This window comes from Vigna radiata, chromosome 7 (assembly GCF_000741045.1).
Source record: "Vigna radiata var. radiata cultivar VC1973A chromosome 7, Vradiata_ver6, whole genome shotgun sequence".
NCBI lineage: Eukaryota > Viridiplantae > Streptophyta > Magnoliopsida > Fabales > Fabaceae > Vigna > Vigna radiata.
This window is the reverse complement of record NC_028357.1, coordinates 2,494,829-2,517,469: the sequence shown is the minus strand read 5'-3', so window position 1 is coordinate 2,517,469 and position 22,641 is coordinate 2,494,829. Positions and strand designations below refer to the sequence as shown.

Sequence of the window (22,641 nt, the reverse complement as noted above, 5' to 3'; positions counted from 1 at the left end):
GGCCTATTAGCTCAGCTGGTTAGAGCGTCGTGCTAATAACGCGAAGGTCGCAGGTTCGAGACCTGCATGGGCCATTATTTTGAACTTATATTTTTGTTAGTTCTTAATTACATGTTAGAGTAATTTCATAGAACAATTTTTCTTTCTTTTTCTTCCATACAAAAAATAAGCCTTTAATCATGATATTAGAATGGATTAGTATATAATAAAGATTTTTTCAACAAAGAGGATAAAACTAAATGAGTATAAGATGATGGTATAAAGCCTTAACCTTTTAAAAGGTTGGATAGAGAAGTAGCATATTCTTTGTTTGTTGAGGATTTAAATGTTATGTTTTTGTAATTTTAGAAATATTGGAATCTCACGGAAACACAGCGTGAGTGTCATTGTGCCCAACATCTAAGATTATAAGCAGGTTGTTATAGAAGAAAATTTTATTTAAATATTATGGTAATTAATTTCTCAAATAAATGAAGAGCAAACGTGGCGTACTACAAATGACGTTAAGATGCTACCATCAGTATACGTTCTAGGAAAACCAAAGAATCAAACACGAAATTACCACATTTTATTATATAGCAATTCACATGATTTATCCAGAATCTAATAACACCACCATTTCAATTTCACGTCATTAAAATTTCTTATAGAGATGGAAATATACTCTTTTTTTTTTCTTTTTCTACACAATGGACACATTTCTTACCAGTATAAAGCACGAGTTCTTGCCAATGAAATGTTGTGGATCATGGAGTATCACCCGACTCAAGTTGAACTTGAATAACAATGGCATGCAATTAATTTGACCAATACTATGTCACATGGCAGTACCCAAAAACAGCAAAGAATTCAATTATAAGTTAGGCCAACATCTATCAAGACCAGTTCAAGTGCTAAACAAAAGTAACATAAATCATGTTTTCTCCTTAGAAATGGTATTCTTTGCAGCCTCAACAACCGTTTTCTCTGTTTCAATCTCAGACACAATGCCATCAATTTAGCTCCAGCGAGTACAGCCACAACCCACCAAGAACACTGCGTAACACACTAAACAGAAAATCATGTCTCCTTCGGAGGGGCTTTCTTCGCAGCCTCAGCAGCTGCTTTCTCTGCTTCGATCTCAGCAACGATGGCATCGATTTCAGCTTCCTCCAGTTGACGCAGACCATGCTCCTTAGTCATCACAGCAACTTCTATATTTTTCCCTCCACTCTCAACAACCTAATCACATACGATGTCAAATAAAAATCACAAAGTGAAGCGCAAAAAACCATGTTCCGAATGCATAACAAACCATTAAAAGATAGTTATACCACTAATACTGTAATCATGCAACTGGAATAGGCAGAACTACTCGATCTATTTCACACTTTGATTGAACAGGCCAATTTACCACTATCAGATTTATCAACTTGCTCTGACAGACAATATTAGCGTGGATACCATTATGTTACGCAGCCCAAAATTTTCCATTTTAAGTGGCAAAAGGCACACAACTTACATAAAAGCTTTGAATGCAAACAAGTTATGTATAGATGTACATTTACTTCAATAATAAAAAAAAGTCAAATCAAAAGAACCAGTCTGCAGCACTGAAAACGTCAGTCTTCAATGGGAATATATTGCCCCAAGATAATTTCTCTTTCCCAAGTATGCAAAACACAAACCAAAAATAGGACTACTTAAGAGTTCTGGGCCTAGGGCATAACAAATACAAAAAACATAAACAGGGAAATTCCAAGAAAAGTATTTTTCTAATTTAAGTAAAATTAATTAGTTAAGAGCTCATTGAAGCAAATATACGGTTAAACCATTAACAATATTACAACATTGTTAACCATTTATTTGGTTGATTGTTCCCAAACGACAAATATTTTACCAGAAATACCTAAATTATAATTCTGCTCAAAACAATAAGGGAATTGCCAAGGATCGTGAAATACAGCAACATAAGCTTCACTTTAGGTTGCTGACTATCCTAGATCATCTAGAAATGATCTAAGTGACATATACTAGTGTCCTAATAATTTTATTTATCAGTAAAGACGATGTTAGCTAGCATCTATGCAAAATAAATTCGTAAGAGGGAATAAAAAGTGCCTTTTAAGTACCAATGATATCCTCATTCCTTCCAACTGTCTGACCTAGCTCTCATCTTTTACTTTATATTAAAATTTTCAAACGAAGTGCTTTTCAACCAAGTGCCACAACTACCACATAAATGTATCACAAAGTTGTCTTGTTTTTCATATATTCATTTTGGTTTGGCTTAAATTCCTAAATACAATTACAGAAGGTTATTGGCATAGATCAATACAAAAGGAATATGAAAGATATAAACCATTAGATTAGATATCTGAGAAGTTATCATGAAGTTCTACTAAATTGTTATTTTAGTGAATTAAAAAGAATTTGATGGTTCAAGTTGAGGTTGAATGACATGCTTATTTGCATAAAGTATATAATAATGTACCAGATAGCTTACAGACATATATCAACAAAGTTTAGGTAAGAATGAGTCACATGCTAAAACATGGTTTATGTTTACAACTATAAAACATTAATCAGTGCATAAGATTCGTGTTTTAATCTTACTAACCAATAAATATTCCAAAAGAATAATGCTATATATGTCTTACATAACAATTCCTATGACTATATTAGCTATTGATTTTTAGAAAGAAGCCAGGTCTACATAAATAATCAAAAAGAGGGACAAAATCTATGTATGAAGATGGGTACTTTAGGTCAGTCTAATCTAGTTAAAATGTTACTTTGACTCAAGTGCCCAATATATTATAAGGCATATCAAGCTCAAGACAATTAGATAGCTTTTGATAGAAAGGTTAGAACAAGATAGAACATAGCATATAGATTTTGTGCTATTTCGGTACATTTTAAAAAATACAACGGAATTGAACATTAGGATAAAAAGTCGTATGTTATGATTCCACTAAAAAGGTAGAACCAAAGAGAGCACATCAGGGTAGACCATTCCAATCCATTTTTTCTTCCCATCAAAAACTACCTTAGTGTTCTTCCCAAGCCATAAAAAACGTTAAAAGGCAGAACACGCAAAATGCAAGGCAAGGGTTTCTAGATAAACAATAAAACCAGGCAGGCAGGTATTTATTCACAAATGAAAGGCCAAAATGAAACTCACTTCAAGCAATGCACGAATAGCCAATTTCACAGTCTCCTGCCCAGAGGTCTCCTTGTAATTCTTTTCCAGAAACTCCCGAATCGAATTCGAGTTTCGGCCGGTGGCGTTCGCCTTCCACGCGGAAAACGTGCCAGAAGGGTCCGTTTGGTACAGTGAGGGGGCGCCAGTGTAGGGATCAAACCCAACAATGAGGGTGGAAAGCCCAAAGGGTCGCACACCACCACTCTGCGTGTACTTCTGCTGAAGCCCTGCAATGTAACGGGTGATATACTCGACAGTAACGGGATCCTCGACGGTGAGCCTGTGACTCTGACACTCCACACGTGCCCGGTTTATGAGCACACGTGCGTCGGCCTTCAGCCCCGCGCAGGCAAGCGCAATGTGATCATCGAGATTCACAATCTTCCTCACAGTCCTGCGAAACGACACAGAGTCAATTAGAGAGTAAGCCAAGTCTAGTTTGAAACGACGTCGTTGTCTCGGTGATCCCTAATCGAAGGGAAAGGGATCTGAAAAAAAAAGGGAATTGGAAGGGAACCTGGAGTCTTGGAGTTTGGCGGTGGATTTCTTCTCGACGCCGAGGACGACGTTGTCGGTGCCTCGGACGCCGACGGCGGCGTTACCTTTGCGGACGGCTTCGAGGGCATACTCGACCTGGAAGAGGTGACCGTCGGGGGAGAACACGGTGATTGCTCGATCGTACCTGGCCATTGTGCCGTGCTTTGTGTTTGCTACTAAGTTTTACTTCTGACTTGGTATTGCTACCTCTCTCCTTGCCTCTCTATTCAAGCGTTTTGCTTCGCTGAAGAGAGTGAAGAACAAGAAAACGAATAAAGTGCAGCTGCTTAGGCAACAAGTAGAGTAGTAACGTGTTGGGCTCACATTGGGCCTAACTTACTTTACTAGTTCCACCATGGTTTTGCTAAGTCACCATCCAATATTTTAATGAACTTTTTCTACCACACTACTATTTATCATATACAACGTAAACATATTCTATTCATACTTGAATGGTATTGATTCTCATTATTAGAATAGGTTTAATCATTTTGATAGTCCCTATTTTTGATGACTTTTTTTAATTAGGTCCCTTATTTTTTCTTTTTCTTAATTGGATCCTTATTTTTGAAAAATTGACGCAATTAGTTCAGTGTCGTTAGTTTCGTACTAACACCGTTAAAAAGAGTGACACGTGTCAGCTTGTAATTTTTTTGAATTTTTTAAATATATTTTTAATTATTTTTATTTTTTATTTTTTATTTTTTTTCTTTTAAAAATAAAATTTGCCACGTGTCAAGTTGACATTGAGCCACGTGGCAATGACAATGTGAGGTGGCACTGATAGTGCCACGTGTCACTATCAAACCACGTGTCATTGCGTTTGTTTCAATTTGGTCCCTGTATTTTTATTTTGTTCCAATTTGGTCCTTGTATTTTTATTTTGTATCAATTTAGTCCTAATTTTTTTAAAAATTTAAAAAAATTTGTCCCTTCGCAAATAAAATAGGGTATGTACATCTTCCAAATTTTTGTCTTTAAATTTGGTTCTGTTAAGCAAATTATTAGTAATGATATATTTCAAATCGAAATATTTAACTCTAGAAACTTTTTATGAATTGTTGAGGAAGTATTGAGACTATACTTGTGTAGATTACCTTCACAAAAATATTTATTATTGAGATGTTAACTTTTATAGGTTACTCATTCATATTATTTAGGTTAAATGATTTCTTTACTACTATATAAATAAAAATGTGTCATATGCTAGTTTGTAATTTTTTTATTTTTCTAATAAAAAATTAATTTGCATAAATTTCTTTGTAAAGATTTATATACAAATAAAATTTTGTTTGAACTTGGAGAGAAACACAATTGTTTAGTTTTTTTAAAAAAAATAGGACTAAATTACGACAAAATAAGAATACAGGGACCAACTTGAGACAAATTAAAAATATAGGGAACAAATTGAGACAAATCTAATGACACGTGGTCTGATAGTGACACGTGGCACTATCAGTGCCACCTCACATTGTCATTGCCACGTGGCTCAATGTCAACTTGACACGTGGCAATTTTTTTTAAAATAAATAAAAAAATTAAAAATAAAAATAATTAAAAATATATTTAAAAAATTCAAAAAAATCACGAGCTGACTCGTGTCACCCTTTTTAACAGTGTTAGTACGAAACTAACGACAGTGACCTAATTGTTTCAATTTTTCAAAAATATGGATCTAATTGAAAAAAATAAAAAATGAGAGACCTAATTGAAAAAAATCACCGAAAATAAGGACTATAAGAATTATTAAACCATTAGAATAAGTGTAATAATATATGATGGATAAATACATTATTTAAAAACTAAAGTAATACAAATAAAGTCAAACCAAAAACAAAATAATAGAAAATAATACAATTTGTTTATGCTCCTTGGACAACACTCAAATCAGAATAAAGATTCACATCATATTTAAAGATGCATTCCATTTCCTCCGTCAATATATCCTAATCAAACACGAGATATAGGAATTTTATCCTCATTAAGTCAAATACCAAATTCTCAATTCCTAAAAAATAAAAATAAAAAATAAAAAAATAAAAGCATATCCTCTTGTTTCAAACTATCAAGAGGTTCAGAAACATATTTGCACTATTTATATTCTTCAAATATAATTCGTTACGAACTCAAGTATTACTTTATTATTTGTGTAGAAATAGAATGTGGTGAATATATTTACTGCTTAAATCTCTCTTAAAATCTTGTACATCATCAGCAAATAGCTGGTTCCAATCTAAGAGCACACACGGCTAAAGGAGGAGAAAATCAGAATTTAACTAAAATGTGAAACCAATTATGTTGATTGCATAGTTCAGAGAAGATAGTTCAGAGAAGATAGTTCAGAGAAGATAGTTCAGCTTATATGTATATATATATAATAAAGAAATAGGTAAACAGACAAGTTAATATGCAGACAAAATGTTATTTCTTGTACAAAATGGTGTCACATTGACATAGAATTTGGCCTTCTCTGTATGGTTAAAGAAATAAAGAGTAACAAGTCCGAGTCCTTTGCTGTACAAATGAGTTAATTGAGGAAAATTGGATTACGTTTCTGGAATTCTTACGTTAAGCCGTGATTCTTGATGTTAATGTCTGGTAAAGTTGTATATATTTGTAGGATGTCTTAGACAATCCTTTATTAGCTTGGTTACAGCATCAAACAAAAGTCGGAGATGTCCTTCTTGTGAGTGAAAGAATGGTGGACTCCATCAGTTTGAAGTCAATTGGCTTTGTTAAATAAGCATCCATGCCAACCTCTAAGCACTTGGCTTCATCACATGACATTGCATGAGCTGTAAGAGCAACAATTGGAATGTGAAAACCAGTTCCCGCTTCTGATTTCCTGATTGCTTTTGTTGTCTCATATCCATCCATCTTTGGCATCTGTTTATTTTACACACAAGACAAGGAATTGGAACAAGAAAACTGAAATAGATTATGAAACTGCAACAAATTTTACCTCATATACTTTTTGTCCTAGTTCATACCTGACAATCCATTAGGATCAAGTCATACGGAGGGCAACTGAGAATCTCAGTTTGAGATGATCTTGTGTTTCTTTCTTTCATCATAGACTCCCTTCTACAATCTTCAACTCCAGGCATGCCATTCAGAGCATCCACTGCTTGTTGTCCATCACCTACAGCTACAACAATGGCTCCCATTTTTTCAAGCATTATGGTTGCAACCCTTTGAATTACTGGTGTGTCTTCTGCAAGCAATATCCTCAGACCTTCAAGAGATTTCTTTCCACTCACTGTTCTTCTCGAGCTACTCCCACTTCCTGTTTCGCCATATTCAGAGTCTTTACCTTGACTGCCTTTTGCAAACAATGCTTGTTTAGTGGAGGATGATTTTGGTGTGCCATTCGCAGTGACATTGTTAGACTTGAGGCTGCTCTCACATAACTCTTCCTTCCAAGGACTATTATCTTCCTTATATCCATTTGCTAATCCAGCTAAATTATTTATCTTGTGTTGTGATGATGATTCAGATCTCACTACCTTCTCTCTTTGTTTATCTCCACTTTCACGAACAGGATTAGAACCTCCCGTTTCTGAAATGTCAGAACCATCCGAGCTTGCAACATCACATTGAGTATAATCAATCTCAAGACTCTCATGCAAATAACCCTCTTTCACTGTAGTAGCTCTCGGAGTAGTCATATTTTTCTTTTGTAACTCGTCACTCCTTTCTTTTGTAATGGTTTCCAAAATATGAAGCATTTTTGTTTTGTAGAGGGGTTTGTTCACTGTCAGTGTATGCCCTTTCCTGCAAAGCTCCATCTTTATGGTATTGGAGGAGTCATGCTTTAGTATCCACACGAATTTCGCTCTCCCAAAGTATTTGTGAAGGAAATTAAGCTGTTCCTTCCATATATCTGTGCTCAAGTCAAGTAGTCCAATGTCAACAGCAATCACAAAAACTGGGTTCCTCAATTCCTGAATGCTCAGTAGTTTCGACTTTAAATTTTCATGCACTGAATAATTTGCATCGAAACCGTTATTATGAGCTGAACTTCTAGCATGAAAGAGTACCCTAAGCATTTGTGTTAATCCATTCCATTCTGATGCCTCCATAGACACTACCCCATTTTTCTGTAACCACTTAGATGTAACAGATCTACCCATACTGCCATGTAGTGCAAGAAGTACCTGCACTGACACATTTTATTTCATGTCCTGCTTATTATCTTAGTAGTCACTCAAAGCCAAGTTTATTCTACTCACCACTAAGCCTTTGTTAGCAAAATCTCCTTGACAATGTTGTTCTGTGGCATCCATAGGTGCACTCAGACGCAAGTATAATCGCATAAGTGTTCCTGGGCCCTCCTTTTTGACAACCTTGATTTCTCCACCCATCTTGTTAACCTACCACCACAGATTAATTAAGATAATATGAAAATGTATGCAATTCAAGAGACTTGCGTCATTTTAGAAGAGAAAGAACAAATGCAAGTGAATTTATAGACCTTGAGATGAAAACCCTGCTCTACTAAACTAAAAACATGCAACTGATACAAGTTTGACCAACTTGTGTGATGCCATTACATGTTTGGGCCGGCAGAGATGGATACCTTTTGACTTTCATCAAGAACATGTATTATGAATGGTAATTTTTATTGACTTGATTGAAAGTTTACATATTAAGGTCTTACTCACCAAGGTTCTGACAATGCAAAGACCAAGACCCGTGCCTCCATGCCTGAAACGAGTAAAAGTGCTGGAGTTCAAGTCTTAAATTATTGCTGGATGTATGTTCAAATTAATTTCAAAGTTTAATAGCACTCTCATATGACTGAGATAATGAGGCCATGTTAATATGATAGCTAAAAAGTAATTTCTAGCAGATTTTGTCTTTGTTAAAATTTCAAGTCACTTACAGTCTAGTAGTTGATGGATCAGCTTGCTCAAAGCTTTCAAACACGGATTCCCATTTACTTGGATCAATACCTATGAAGGGGATGCATGCGAATTTGAGATAGCCATATACATGTCAAAAAAATCAATAGCCTGAAAACATATTTCTTTTCCCACAAAACTGTTTTTCCAGTCAAGTTTTTGAAACATACCACAGCCTGTGTCATCAACTTCAAACCAAAGTACTATTTTGTTATCTCTATTGGAAATCCTCTTTGCATGGTTTTCATGTTGTTTTGCTCTGTTCTTCTGTGAACACCGTGATTTCTTTTGCTCTAGTGGAAAATTCGTATCATCACTGCAAGCATTTGGGTTTTCACACCATCCTCTCAGAATAATGTGACCGGCTGTAATTATTTCGAAGAGTTAGGATTAGTCATCTCAGAATAAGATTAGTAATGGTTGCAAATAGCACATCTCCATGTTGATCAGTTGGGAGAAAATATCTTTAAATTATTCCTATTCATTTTAGCATATATTTTATTTTCTTATTTTAGAAAGTTTGAGTGTTACGAACAGATGTGACAGGAATGTAATTGATATGAATACAAGTTTTCTTTTCTACAATCTCTGCTGTGTTGAAACTTTATACAAGAAAAGGTTTGACTTACATAGAGTAAACTTAATTGAGTTATTGATCAAATTTGCAAAAATTTGAACTACCCTAGCAGAATCACCTCGAACTAGCTTTGGCATATCATCTGCAACAAAATAACTATGCATCAGACACTTTTTGTGATGATTTCTTATCTCATGCTTTTCAGTAAAATTAAAATCTTAATCAGACAAATAAGATAGATACCAGACAAGTCTAGAACAGTCTCTACATTGTGGTTGATGCACTGCACAGAAAACATATCTACAAGCCCTTCAAGTTCCCGCCCCAAATCAAATTCTGCATCTTCTAGGACCAATTTTCCAGATTCCACCTATTTGCTATAAAATATTAGAAGTCTTTCTTGAATGATTGCAGCTTTGCAGCAATGGTAAGAGAATTTTGCATTAGAGTTCATTTCAGTAATTAATGTAAGTGTGGAATTAAACGTTCTTGAACAAAAGGCTTGTTATACCTTGCTCAGGTCCAAAATGTTATTAAGTAGACGAAGCAGGGCAGTTGAACATTTTCTTATTTGAGTAACTGTTGCACATTGCTCATTTGTGAGACGGTCATCAGATATAAGAATGTCGAGTAACCCGATTACTGCTGCCATTGGTGTCCTCAATTCATGACTGTAATGCACCCAAGCAAAAGCTATTTAAGCACATTTGTGAACACACAAAAAGCAAGGATTTTGTCGTACATGCTGACCAAATGGCCTGAACTCCTAAAGGACATAGGACTATTGAATGTGATAGCAACAAAAATGAAGATTTGTTATTTGTTTAGAGTAGCTTGTGTTTACAGGGTATCTATATTATTTTTTTTATATGATTTCAGCGAAGTTAAATTTCTTTAAATTCACATTCGATTTCCGAAAAACCAACCTCATATTTGCAAGAAATTGACTTTTATAGTTGCTTGATGCCTCTGCCTTCCTTCTTGCTTCCAGGTGGCTGATGAGTTCTGCTCTTAGTTTCATTTCCTTTGACACTCCATTTGTCAGTATCAAAATGCAAACACATCCAATGACAATAATACACAACGATGCAGATATAAGAATAACCAATGTTTTGAAGGCTCTTTCATCTGCCTGCCCCATGATATGCTTTCTGGGTATGATGATTACACCCACCTGCACAAAGTTCAAGTCAGTAACTTGCAAACAAGAATAAATTATAGTAGAGCAGATGGTCAGTCATTCATAACAGTAATAAAGTAAATAGCAGCAGAAAAATTTCGTTGAATCTATATTTAGCAGAAATTGCAGTACTTGATCATCTACGGATCATTTTAAGATTTCAAAACAAATGTTACACATAAGATCAGATAAAAAGAACACGTTCAGCTTCTTTAAATGTACCAGAGGAAGTCTCTTCAAGTTAAGGAAGAATGAGTCGATGTAATATTGCTGGGGACCTAGCTTGACATTCTCTACATGAAGTTCATGACTTTGAGGGAAATTGCTGCCATAGGTTTTCTGTAGCCACCGTGCTCCCTCTCTTATTACTTCATTTTCACAGTCAACAGCCATCTTAAGCTTCGGAGGCCTTGTAGAATTTGACAGTAGAGGTGCATTTGTGGAAGTTGCAAGTAAGTAACCCTCTTGGGAGGTCAAATACATGTGACCACCGTGCAACTCAACCAGCTCTTGCATGAGCTGTCCCACACTATAAAGTGCAGTTGTGACACCCACAACTGCCACGATGCTTTTATTTGAAGAGTCCCAAACTGGCAATGCCGCAGAAAGCAATGGTGAATCTGTAAACTTGCTAACAGCAACATGCCACGAAGCTACACCATCAGGTACTTGGGAGATGCCTGCTATATTGATGGAATCTTCTGGTGCAATTGGCATTACTTTTCCGATCTTCTCTCCACTGACAGGATCAAGCGGTTCCCGATACCAGATTGCAGACTTGTTTCTGTGAATGTCTTTATCATTCCAAGCTTCGTTCGATGAAAGCGAATTGATCTCATTGTGGCCACTGGCAGCCATGGAGTAATTTGCAAGATCAGAATATATGTAGAAGGTGTTGTTTTCCTTCAGGTCTCTATGGAATGCTTGGACAAATCCATTCTTGTATTTGACAGTTATTGAATTCAGAGCTTTTTTACTGGCAAACAGTGCCCACGTCACAGCTCTCATCGCGTCGTACATCTGGCAAGAGTTGGAACATACTCAAACTTGTAATTGAAAATGGAATCAAACTAAGAACAGCATAGCAGGAGCATAAACAATGGAAAAATTGAACAGGTAACTCAACCTCAACTTGGTCTGCTTGAGTGGGAAGGTTGGTGGTGTGGCTTCTGATCACATACTGCGACAGCTTAACCTGAGCAGTAGTAATTTCAGAAGTAGAATTCAGAATGTTCCACATCCTCAAGATGGGGCGTTGCAGAAGTTCATAACGGAGGTCGTATGCCAAGCTGTTAAGAGATTTTGTCGTATAAATCTTTGTGAAATGCCATGTGAGGAAAGTGAGCAGACCAATCAAGATGGCTAGCATCGCCTGGAAAAAGCAAAAAGATAATAATAGTAACAGAAAGGGTCTAATCTTTTAATCACAATTTTCACTCTTTTATCATTATGAACAATCTCTGCACATCAACCATATTGTAGCTGCAGCTACAAAACTCGATCATACAGAGAAAAATTAACTTACCATGATTGCTAGACGAACCACAAAGACACTGTAGTAGGATGAGAGACATTGAGTACTGGCATACTGGAATTCTTCCTTTTCCACATCCCTGTGGAAAATTCGTCTGCCTGTTGGTGTGGTGCTTTTCTTCCAATAAGTGAAAAAACTCAAACTCTGTAATCTATCAAAAACGTGTCTGCACTTGGCAGCCATTGGTTACCTTGAACCAGGTGACCATACAGAAGTTTCAGAAGAACGTTGGTCTTTGTCTTGGGTCACATAAAATCACTTTGTGTTACTTGAAGCAACTATGAGCATATAAAGTAGCACTTCAATTAAACTCTGCCGTGTGCTTGATTGAGAAGGGAATAGCTTTTTCACGAACTTTGATTGGATAAAACTTCATTTTTTAAGTCCTCAACCTATCTAGGCTAAGATTGCGTACATCTATCCTTCCTAGACCCTCTTTAGTTTTAACATTTCTTTAATACTATCTATCACAAAGGAGATACACAATTTAATATACTTGTGTGGTTGGCTTAAGCTATTCAATTTTTTTTTGGTTTAAAACCTTTTACTTATTTTTCTTTTCCTTAGTTTCCTCAAATCGGACAAGCAACTAGTTAGTTTCCATAATCAATTAAAGTTAAACTTTTATGTATTATCAGTGTACACAAATTTACACAATAAAATAAAGTAACAAACAAATTGTTTTGGTTTTGGTTTACAAAAATGTGAAATTGATAATGATAGTCTAAAAGTCTAATAGGAAGATTGAAGACACAAGTCAGATATTGTCAGTTTTGAGTCTTCATATATTTATTTTTCGTACTACTCCAAAAAATCTCTTATCATTAGAGGTATCTTATATTTATATAAATTTATATCCATCTCTGTTTTATTTGATATGGGAATTTGTTTGTATCCAATAAGTCTCACCTAAAGTTCTTCTGAAAACGTTGACAGTTCAATGAGAAACCGATCAATCGTAGGTAAAGTAGACAAATCATATCCTAGAAAACTTATTATTGAAGAAACAAACTTTTAGTGATTATTTGTGTAAGAGTCTTAGTGGAAGTTTTAGTCTTCATGCATGTCACAAATTTCTAGTAGTTTTTAAAGGTTAGTTGTTAATTTATAAGTGATAAATTTATCTGATACAAGTAAGATACCTTAATTACAAGGACTAAAATTATATTATAGGTAAGAAAATATGAATAATATGGTAATAAGAAAAAAAAAAGAATTATGTGTTGTTGAAAGATGATTGGTCCTTTGAATTATGCTAGTTGTACTTGAATGTGGTGGTAGTGTGAGTAAAAGTGATTTGTTTATTCTTGATGCTTTCCTTATCCATAGTTATGCGACATTTGCCACTTCATACGGCGATTGTTGGCATAATTTGAACCATAAATGTGGCCATTAGATTACTGGGAAGAAAGGGAAGAATGATGGCCGAGGAACATACTGGTGTCGTGTCTGGGTTTGGATACCATGAATCGGGTGCAGTGGTGCCCACACTCTCTTTTCTCTTCAATCATCAACCTTTCGCCAAGGGTCAACGAATCCCAATTATTTTTTCTTTTCTATTTCTAATCCTACATTATTCTTCTGCTCCACTTTTACTCTTATTGGGAAAACTAAGAATACGTTTTTTTATACCAACTTCAACAGAGAAAAAACATTCATACAAAATTATTCTAATTGCATGATAATAAGTACTACAATACATCCTAAACGAATGTTTATTTTATTCATTCAATTTCATTTGCATATTTAAATATGGTCTGCAAGAAGTGACTTAGCTGATTGGTTGGTCCTTTAACACATGCCTTTGGATGTGTCTCTGTGACTGGTTTTACAATAGAAGCTTTTGGGTGCACAAATCAAACACAAAAATCAGAACAACGACTACAATTCTACCAGCCTAATGTCTTGCCTATTCAAAGAATAAAATATGGTAAAAAAATAAAAGGAGAGGACCAAAACCACATAATAGCCAAAGCACAAAACTTTGCATTTTATGATTTTTGTGTATTATGATAATCTCATCGCAAAGGATAATCTCAAGCAGAAAAGAGCAAACATGTGTATTATGTATTTTTGTGGTAATCGGTGGTAGCTGGTAAAGAAAACATGACGTAATTGTTATGAGAAATATAAAAATGACATGAGATAACCACAAGAAGAAAATTTAGCTGATAGAATGTGGGAACATAAACCAGAAATGGAGTCCTCTAGAACACACCTTTGTGCTCCAACTCACTATTCCATAGAAACTCTTTTTGCAGTGTTCGTACAGAACTCGGGAATATAATATGAATTGAAGCACTAACTAAGATGAGGGTTAAGATCTTTAATGGTTTATAGTGGGAGAAAACTGAACTGCTTGATGACACCCTCCATCAAAAGGAGAACATATCAAGAACCAAATCATCAAGATCATACACAAATACCATTGGCATTATACTACAAACAACTTGAGTGCACGTTTTAATTTTTTACATGCTCAAAACTCTTCTACTTGCAATTCTTTGTTCCCTCAAACAGTACCAAGATTGGGTCCTTCTTCTGTATTTTACAAAAGAGACAAAGCAATTAATAGAATAGTTGGAAGGTATTTTTCCAAGTTGACTGTGTCGACCACTGAAATTCCATGGCTGCTGTAACAGTTTAATTTACTATTATTGATACACAAACATATTGGGAGTGAGGCATTAAGCAAATCAAAGATATGCAGAATCTTTTATCACTAAGGGTCTGGACAAAGCTGTCACATTCTAATCAAGTTTTCAACTTCAATTCCTTCTTTACAATGCAGATACCATCAAGGAATTACATTCCTCAGGTCCACTGTTAGGTGCAAATTTAGCTCTCAGGGTTTCACGAATCGCTTTGCTCACCAGCAGTGAAAAAGAAATACTATTTTTTTTTTTTTTTAACTTTTTGTTAATAATATTAAGCCATTAGAAGAAAAAATTTTGCCAAATTACATTATATAATTCACTTTTTAAAATTTATTTCAATCAAGTTTATCAAAATTATATGGTCTCATCAGATTCGTTATAAATTATTTATAAATATGAAATTTTACATAAAAAAAAATTCAATATTTTGACTTGAGAGTGTTACAAAGATAAAGCCAATTTATAATATATATATATATATATATATATATATATATATATATATATATATATATATATATAAGTGAGATGCAGATTTCATCTGATTTTGTGGGGTTGAGTTAGACCTAAAACTCACTTTTAATATGTTGTTATCAGAGCTAGGTTAAAGCCTATGTTAGCATATTTGTTGGACATATTATTCTACCCGTTATTGGCTCTTATCGGACCACCCATTAATATCTAGTCTCACGTTCGGTGTAGGCTTCACCTTACAAGCCGGTTTTGTGGGATTGAATTAGGTTTAAACTCACTTTCTAATAGAGAGGACGTATTAGAAATTATAGAATAATAAAAAACTATATAATTATTTGATAATATTATAAAACCTGTTTACTTATTATGTTATTGTCGAACAGAAAAGCATTGTATATTTTTATAGTCTTACTTAGAATATATAATTGGTTGTTAGATTAGTTTTTATATTTATAGGCCATATATTAAATAAGGGGGTTGCACTAATGGAGATTATTTCCCATTATCACAGTAAAATTATTATTCGATTGCAATGAATATAAAAATAATCATACAATTATTTTAAATATTTGATACATCTTTTATGTATAAAATGGTTGTGTAAAATTTTATTCATTTTTAGATTTTGTATAGTTTCATCATAAGTGTCTAAGGCATATATTTAGAATAGAATATTAAACTTTGAATTTTATCTAAAAAAGTGTTATAAACATTGTTTAGAACCTGATAAGTGTTGGAAAAAAAACTAATAGCCATATATAATAGTCTCCTCATTTCTTGAAATTTAATAATATCTGACTATGAGACAACATATATTAACAGTTGCATAAGATTATTAATATATTTAATAATATCTGATCAGACAACTGTTAATATATGATCAAAGATATACAAGTTGCTAATTTTTTTTCAAGCAATTCATTCACCTAATTATAGTAGTAGTAGTTCAATTTAACCCTTATATTTCTTTTTTTTTAATTTATTTATTATATGGTTGTGGGGGAATAGGGTTTATAAATTGAAAAGTAGTTCATCGTATCCATTGGAGTTGGGTAAGGTTTGACCTTTGATCATGATAGTTAAGGCATACTTATCGCTATTTAAAATTATACATTCACCTAAAAACAATTACTTTTTAAGGTTAAGTTATATTTTTTTTCTCTATGACATTATTTTCCATTTTTTTTATCTTATTTCTCATATTTTAAAAATTTTATATATTTGCAATCTTAAAATTGATTTTATCATGATTTAACTAAATCCTATATATTAATTTAATATATCATAAAAAATAATTCATTTTATAATAATCAACCATCTCTTTAATTATTCTCTTAAACATTTTCTCTATTTCTTTCTAAATTTTTTATTTCATTATTCATTTATTTGAAAATCGGAATACGCCATAAATTTCTAACGACAAAGTTTATACTTAATCAATTTATCGAACAAAGTAAGTTCGTTCTTTATTCTTTTTAGAGTCTAATTGATTTTTGTAATGTATATGTAAAATTAAGAAGTTGTATGTAAATGAATATCCGTTCTATTATGATTATTATAATATGATCAAATAATTGATTTGAATATTCTTTATGTAAATATTATCTTTAGCCGAGAAGATTATGTTTTGTGTTCATAAATCAAGTAAAATAAACTAATTATTTAAAAATTGTAAATGTGGATTGGTGACTGTGTTTTGATACGTGAATTCAACTGATTCAACATGAACTATGAATCGAGATTTGTGATGAAAGTGATATGATGTTTGATTAAAAGTATGTATATATTAAAGATGAAATATTGTGGAAGAGCTTTAAAGATGAGTGAGATTCTTTTTCAATTAATATTAAAGAGTGTATTTTTTATTTTGAATTTTTTTGGTTTTGTTTGTTAATGGAGATTATCTAAGAGACACTTGATTGATTAAATTGGTATCTCTTAAACTAAAACATAGTTATATTGTAATTTTATTAAATATATTAGTTTGATGAATAGTTTTGAAAGAGTCCATTCAATTAATTAAAATAATAGAAAAGTTCAAGTTTATGATATACTGCAGTACCCTGGGTATGACATAGAAGAAATTTATGGATACGTTGAATTGATAAAATGAGTTAGATGAATTGTTTATTGAATGCTTTATATAATAAACCATTTTTAATATTGATTAAATGCAATTAGTTTATCTTGAAGGTTGTTGTATCTTGATACAAGAACAAAAGAACAAATGATGTTTCAAATAAGATTAGAAACATAAAAAGAAAATGTAGGTATGTTGTCTAAATATTTATATTTATATTTTTTAAAATTGTTATTTTGTTTTGAAAGAAATAAATTTAAATTTAAAAATTTAAATGTTTTGTTTGAGATGTTACATATTAATGAGATGAGGTAATAATCTAGTAGTGTGCACATCTGGTCCCTTTTGCACCAAAAGAAAGTATATGAAGTGTTGTCATTAATTAAAGATGTGGATGATGATATTTTGACAACTTTTTTTAATAACTTTTTTATAATCAAATATATATCATTATTTTATTGGTCTGTTTAATGTTATGTTTTAAAAATATTTCAAAACGAATCAATCATAAACTGTCATATATATACATTGTCAAAAAAAGAGTTTTTAAAGATATTTTTTCCAAATACGCCAATGGTCATACACCACTCACGTACCCCCTTCCTTATCTTAATACTAATTAACTAAGCTTCAGAATCAGATAACCCAGCTAAAAGGTATTTATTACTGATCTTATTCTGCACGCTTACCTTGTGCACCAAATCAATAGGAATTTGGACCAAAATGGTATGCATGCCTTTCTTATATTCACTTTTGGCTACTCCGATAACTGAACACATCACTATCTATGTATAAAGTGAAAACTCTTACGCCATTGCTGACTCGGTAATGCTCCCAGTCATATCATAATAGAACATTTATTTTGCCATTTTCTACATGCTCCACAAACGTTTTACATCATTCTATGCTTCTTCTTAAAGTATGTACTGCAAATTTTCATTTTCCCAATCTTTCAGTATAAATTCAGTGGAAGCGAAATAGAGTGGAATAGAATGAAAATGGCAGCTCTGGAGGACAGTTTTTTCCTTCTTATCCCCAAGTGGGGGGAACTGTTTGTTGCAATTTTAAGCACAAAAATAAATCTATCTTATTCTACTACTTGGGATGTGAACAAAGTCTGAAATTCTGATACCACCTATCAATCACCAAGAAAAAGAAATCCCATAAAATTTACACTTTCTCTTGCTTTAAGTACAATCAAGATAATAAAGTTTGTGTTTATGACAGGCTGCTTTTTTAAATAAAATAAAGTTTGCATTATTATGACATGTTGCAAACTAGTCCCGAACTGCTAATCCAATCCTAGTAATTTACACTTTGACTAGTTGATGGTACACCAAAGTATGACAGTAGTTCATAGTTCATCGAAAAATGTCATTAGTCATATGGTAAGAGTACTGGGAAGGATAAGTGACAGATACAACTTATAAATTCGGTATCACAAGCCTATATATCAGAATTCAAAATTCAAAACAAGAACAATTAAGATTAGTAGAAAACTAAAATAAAATTCAGTGCTAATCGCAAGTTGTTATCAATCAGCCTTGGCCAAAGGATTGAATCAATTAAAGACAACCTCAGAAGAAAACTATGTTTAATTAACTGAAATGACAGCGAAAGTATACAAATCAGTTCTGAAAAGCTTATTTACAACTCATATTTTCACTATCGCTTCCAATTAAATCAACCGTTCTATCATTCACTTCTCTCCTCTTCTAAATTGCAAAAATGGTGATAAAAAAATTGTCTGCAAGTAGAATTATCCTGTATTTTATTTACACTTGGGAAAAGTCTAAAGCTTATGAAAGATCAGACATCATGGTAATGAGAATGGATATGTATATATATACACACATACCATAAAGGAAAAAAGAAAAACACAAATAAAATCATAAATGAATGTTCATAGCTGTCTAGAATGAATAGCAGTGGCTGTTGATGTTATGATGGTGAAAACCATAATTGAAGAAGTACCGGCAGAAATCACTTGGACATTTTAGCCTTAAGTTCAGCAGCAGCAGCTTCAGCCGCAGATTTGGTGAGTGCAGTAGGTTTTATAACACTCTTAGGATTCAAAGCCTGTCGAAGCTTAAATGCAGCCCAAGCAGTCCCCACAGCATGACCAGCAGCATCGAGTCCTTCACTTGCTGCCTTTGCAGCTTCATCTCCATATCTGCAGTGCAGATAGTATCATTAAATTCAATTCCTAATTTCATACTTTCTTCAATAGTATTCTCTTTACCTGTGACTGACAAGCTCGGTTGTAACAGTGTTTGACGTTGACATCACATTTTTTCCTGCTACTTCAACAGCATCGCACACTTTGCCTATTTACAAAAACAATTCATTACTATAATAACTGACTCGGTAAATTATGTACAGTAACTAAATAGCAGGATCAGGGCTGGTTGATCTTAAAGCCCAAACATGTGAATATGTCTAAACACTGATTTTGGAAGACTTCAACAAAATTTATATGATTTTACTTCATTATCTGATTTTTGTGAGCAGTTTCAAACTGTAATTCCTACGAGCCAGTCAGAAATTGCTTGTGTTTTGAAGACAACCAGAACACAACATACTCAGAACGTTCTAATCAACTACAAACACACTTGTCAAGTTATTTTCCTGTTTGAACCCTTTGCGCATGTGTGAGAGTTTGAATGCCCTACACACATGTATCATTTTTCTTACCTTGTAATAATAAAAATATAAACTTTTTCGCCCTAATTTTCTTTGCTTTGTAAAGAATTTGGAAGGTTTTTTATTTCTTTCTTTGCAAGGGGATATTGGATTAATGCTTAAAACTCAAACAACTCAAACAGCATCATAGTGATGCTGGGATTAGGATAACTGACATACTGAATCCATCCAATGATGCAAGCACAACTTCGCCAGGTAGAAGGCTGAAAATTTTCTTTCCCGCTTTTGAATTTACAAGTGAACTGGTGAAATATCCGGAGACCTTCACAACCCCAGTGAGGACCCCATTTGCTACACTCTCTGTCATTTGGGTCATTCTCTTAACCCTATATAAACATCAAGTTAAAAGAAAATGTCAGTTTTTTGAATGTTCAAGTTCAAACAGAGTAGCAGACAAAAAACAACCATTGAACAGAAAAACATAGTACAACAGAGTGCTGCAAATTCCTTAAGTTGTTAGAGAACAAATTCAACCTGACAGCAAAAGAAGATTAATTAAAAGCACACCAACCTTTGGATCCGCTTCATGGTTTCGGGATTAACCTCTTCCTGTGAACCCGGAGCCATCCTTTGCTTCATGATCTCATTCCCCCACCGCAACCGTTCCACCGTCACATCCCCACACCACAAAATCCCCTTCACCAGTTGTCCAGAACCAGCCGCAATAAGTTTCGCAGCAGTTCCACTGTAATCCTCTACATTAGGAGCCAACGTGGTCCAATACGCAGCACACTTCTCCTCCATCATCTCTTTCTTCTCCTCCGTCTGCAAATCCGCCGGCGATACCTCCTTCGCCACCGACGCATCCAACGCCTCCCCCTCCTTCTTCGCCTCCTCCGACACCTTCTGCACCGAGAAAGCACTGCATTCCTGAAGCACCTTATCCAACTCCTTCAGCAAATCCTCCTGCCCCTTCGACGCTATCGTTAAGCCGTAGCTCATCACGCTGGGAACGGAGTCCTTCTTTTTCTTCTTCCGGTTCCGGCGGAGGTTAAATATTCCTCTTTTTTCCTCCTCATCACTGGAGGAATCTGATTTAGATTCGTCCGGCATGTGGAGGGAGAAGAAGTAGTGCGAGTCGTCTACCTTTACCGCCGCCTCGTCTTTTGCCATGGGCCATTGTATATCGCCGACATTTGCATAAAAGCCGACTATATTCGTCCCCTGGCGGAGGCAGATGATTTTGAGGTCGCCGCAGGCGAGCTCCACGCTGCATTCCTTGTCGATGAGGTGGAGGATGGCGCCGGGGACCTTGATGAGAACCTCCTCGGCGGCGGGGCGGAGGCGCTCAAGTTGTTCGGGAGGAGGTTTTCGACCTCGTCGATTTTGGGGTAAAGATTGGAGGAAGGGTTGGAAGAAGATGCTTCGGGATTTACATCGACTATTACCTGCGGATAGAGGGAGTTTTTCTCGTTAGGAATTTCAGATGCCATTGATGAACGGAGTTTCCAACTTCCAACTCCCAAAGTCGTTACCGTTGTGTGGATTTGGAATGAGAAACGGAAAACCAACTGACAGAGGAAAAACGACACGTGGCGCTTAGAGCAAGATTTGTTAACTGCAACGTAAATTTCCCGCGTCGATGTCGCTGCGGAACTTGCTTTGTTTTGTTTTTCTGACTCCGCCGACTGATCAAATTTTTTAAGATTTTAAAACTTCTGTATTAATATTTCAAATGAATGAACTATTGATTATTAATATTTTACACGCTTTTTAGTTTATATTTTCACATTTAAATTTGTAATACATATTTGTTTTCATGAAATCTGACAATGCAACAACTTGCATTGGATTCAATTTCAGCTAGCATGGTATTTGTATTGTGTAAAGCCTAGTAACCTAAATAAATAGCAAGATAGGTTTTTCATGGCTGAGCATTAATGTATTTATTCAGACTATGAATACAACTATTTTTGTAAATATTATAATTTATAACTTAAAATTAACTTAAACGTCTGTTGCTTAAAAGTTTCACCTTTTCCACTGTAGTTATTTCTTCCCGGACAATGACCAAAATTTTCTATGTTAAGTCAACATTTATAGTCTACACAGTAGAGCTAAGCGTAATCAAAAGAAATTTATTCGTTATCACAAGATAAATATGTGGACTTGTACAAGAGAAAAAAAAATACATAAAAAATATATAAAATTATTTTACTAATTTTCTAATAACCAGGTAAATCCAATCCCAAAAATTTCTGATGAACTTCATCAAATAGGGTCCATTACCTTGGTAGGCCCTGCATATGAAATAAAGTGTAGAATAAGAAATATCAAAATCTTAAAAAAAGAATACGTTGAAAGACGTTTAATAAGAGAGTTAGAAGAATAGTTAACCCAAAATGATCTTTTCTAAAAAAATAAAATAAAAGGATGATGTACTTTGATATCATTTTAATATATTTAGTGTCATTATTGGTTCAAAATTATTTCACAATTAATAATAATAATTATATATAAACATTACTATAAACCAATCACACATAAATGATATTAAAATATTATTAAAAAATACTGTCAAAATATCATTATTTTTTCTAAAAAATATATTAAACAAATACTAACATCACATTAAGAAAGTTTGTGACTGGACTTCATTAATTTATTTTATGGATTATTTTTTATTTATATAATAAAATTTAGAATTAAATGTATTATTACTCTCAATTTAATGTAAAATTAAAATTTATTTATGTTTTAAATTTTGATATAATTTAGTTTTTAATTTTTGAAAATGAATAAATATAATTATTCTAAACTAATTATATGAAATTATTTTGATACTAAATAATATTTTAGATCGATATTGAA

At 33.7% G+C, this 22,641-nt stretch overlaps 3 protein-coding genes and 1 non-coding gene across 4 annotated transcripts; 1 reads left to right on the top strand and 3 right to left on the bottom strand.

The window, feature by feature from the left end:
* Positions 1–74, top strand: TRNAI-AAU. Its single transcript has one exon. It is a non-coding gene; the product is annotated as a tRNA-Ile (tRNA).
* A 696-nt stretch (positions 75–770) lies between these two features.
* Positions 771–3,992, bottom strand: LOC106768864 (proteasome subunit alpha type-7). Its single transcript, XM_014654228.2, has 3 exons — positions 3,702–3,992; positions 3,164–3,578; positions 771–1,221 (listed from the first exon to the last, which is right to left on the bottom strand). Exons 1-3 carry the CDS (start codon positions 3,872–3,874, stop codon positions 1,060–1,062), a joined length of 750 nt encoding a protein of 249 aa, XP_014509714.1. The 5' UTR covers positions 3,875–3,992; the 3' UTR covers positions 771–1,059.
* Positions 3,993–6,073: 2,081 nt separating this feature from the next.
* Positions 6,074–12,367, bottom strand: LOC106768916 (histidine kinase 1). The gene is made up of 13 exons (XM_014654304.2): positions 11,908–12,367; positions 11,509–11,754; positions 10,605–11,402; positions 10,129–10,376; positions 9,714–9,873; positions 9,446–9,572; positions 9,255–9,344; positions 8,796–8,990; positions 8,607–8,676; positions 8,386–8,428; positions 7,954–8,094; positions 6,712–7,878; positions 6,074–6,607 (listed from the first exon to the last, which is right to left on the bottom strand). Exons 1-13 carry the CDS (start codon positions 12,097–12,099, stop codon positions 6,380–6,382), a joined length of 3,705 nt encoding a protein of 1,234 aa, XP_014509790.1. The 5' UTR covers positions 12,100–12,367; the 3' UTR covers positions 6,074–6,379.
* Positions 12,368–18,705: 6,338 nt separating this feature from the next.
* Positions 18,706–21,432, bottom strand: LOC106765930 (protein EARLY-RESPONSIVE TO DEHYDRATION 7, chloroplastic). The gene is given in 5 exon segments (XM_022784406.1): positions 18,706–19,300; positions 19,370–19,454; positions 19,990–20,156; positions 20,342–21,101; positions 21,104–21,432. Coding segments are annotated over 5 exon segments (1,362 nt in total). The 5' UTR covers positions 21,264–21,432; the 3' UTR covers positions 18,706–19,110.
* Between the last annotated feature and the right edge of the window lie 1,209 nt (positions 21,433–22,641).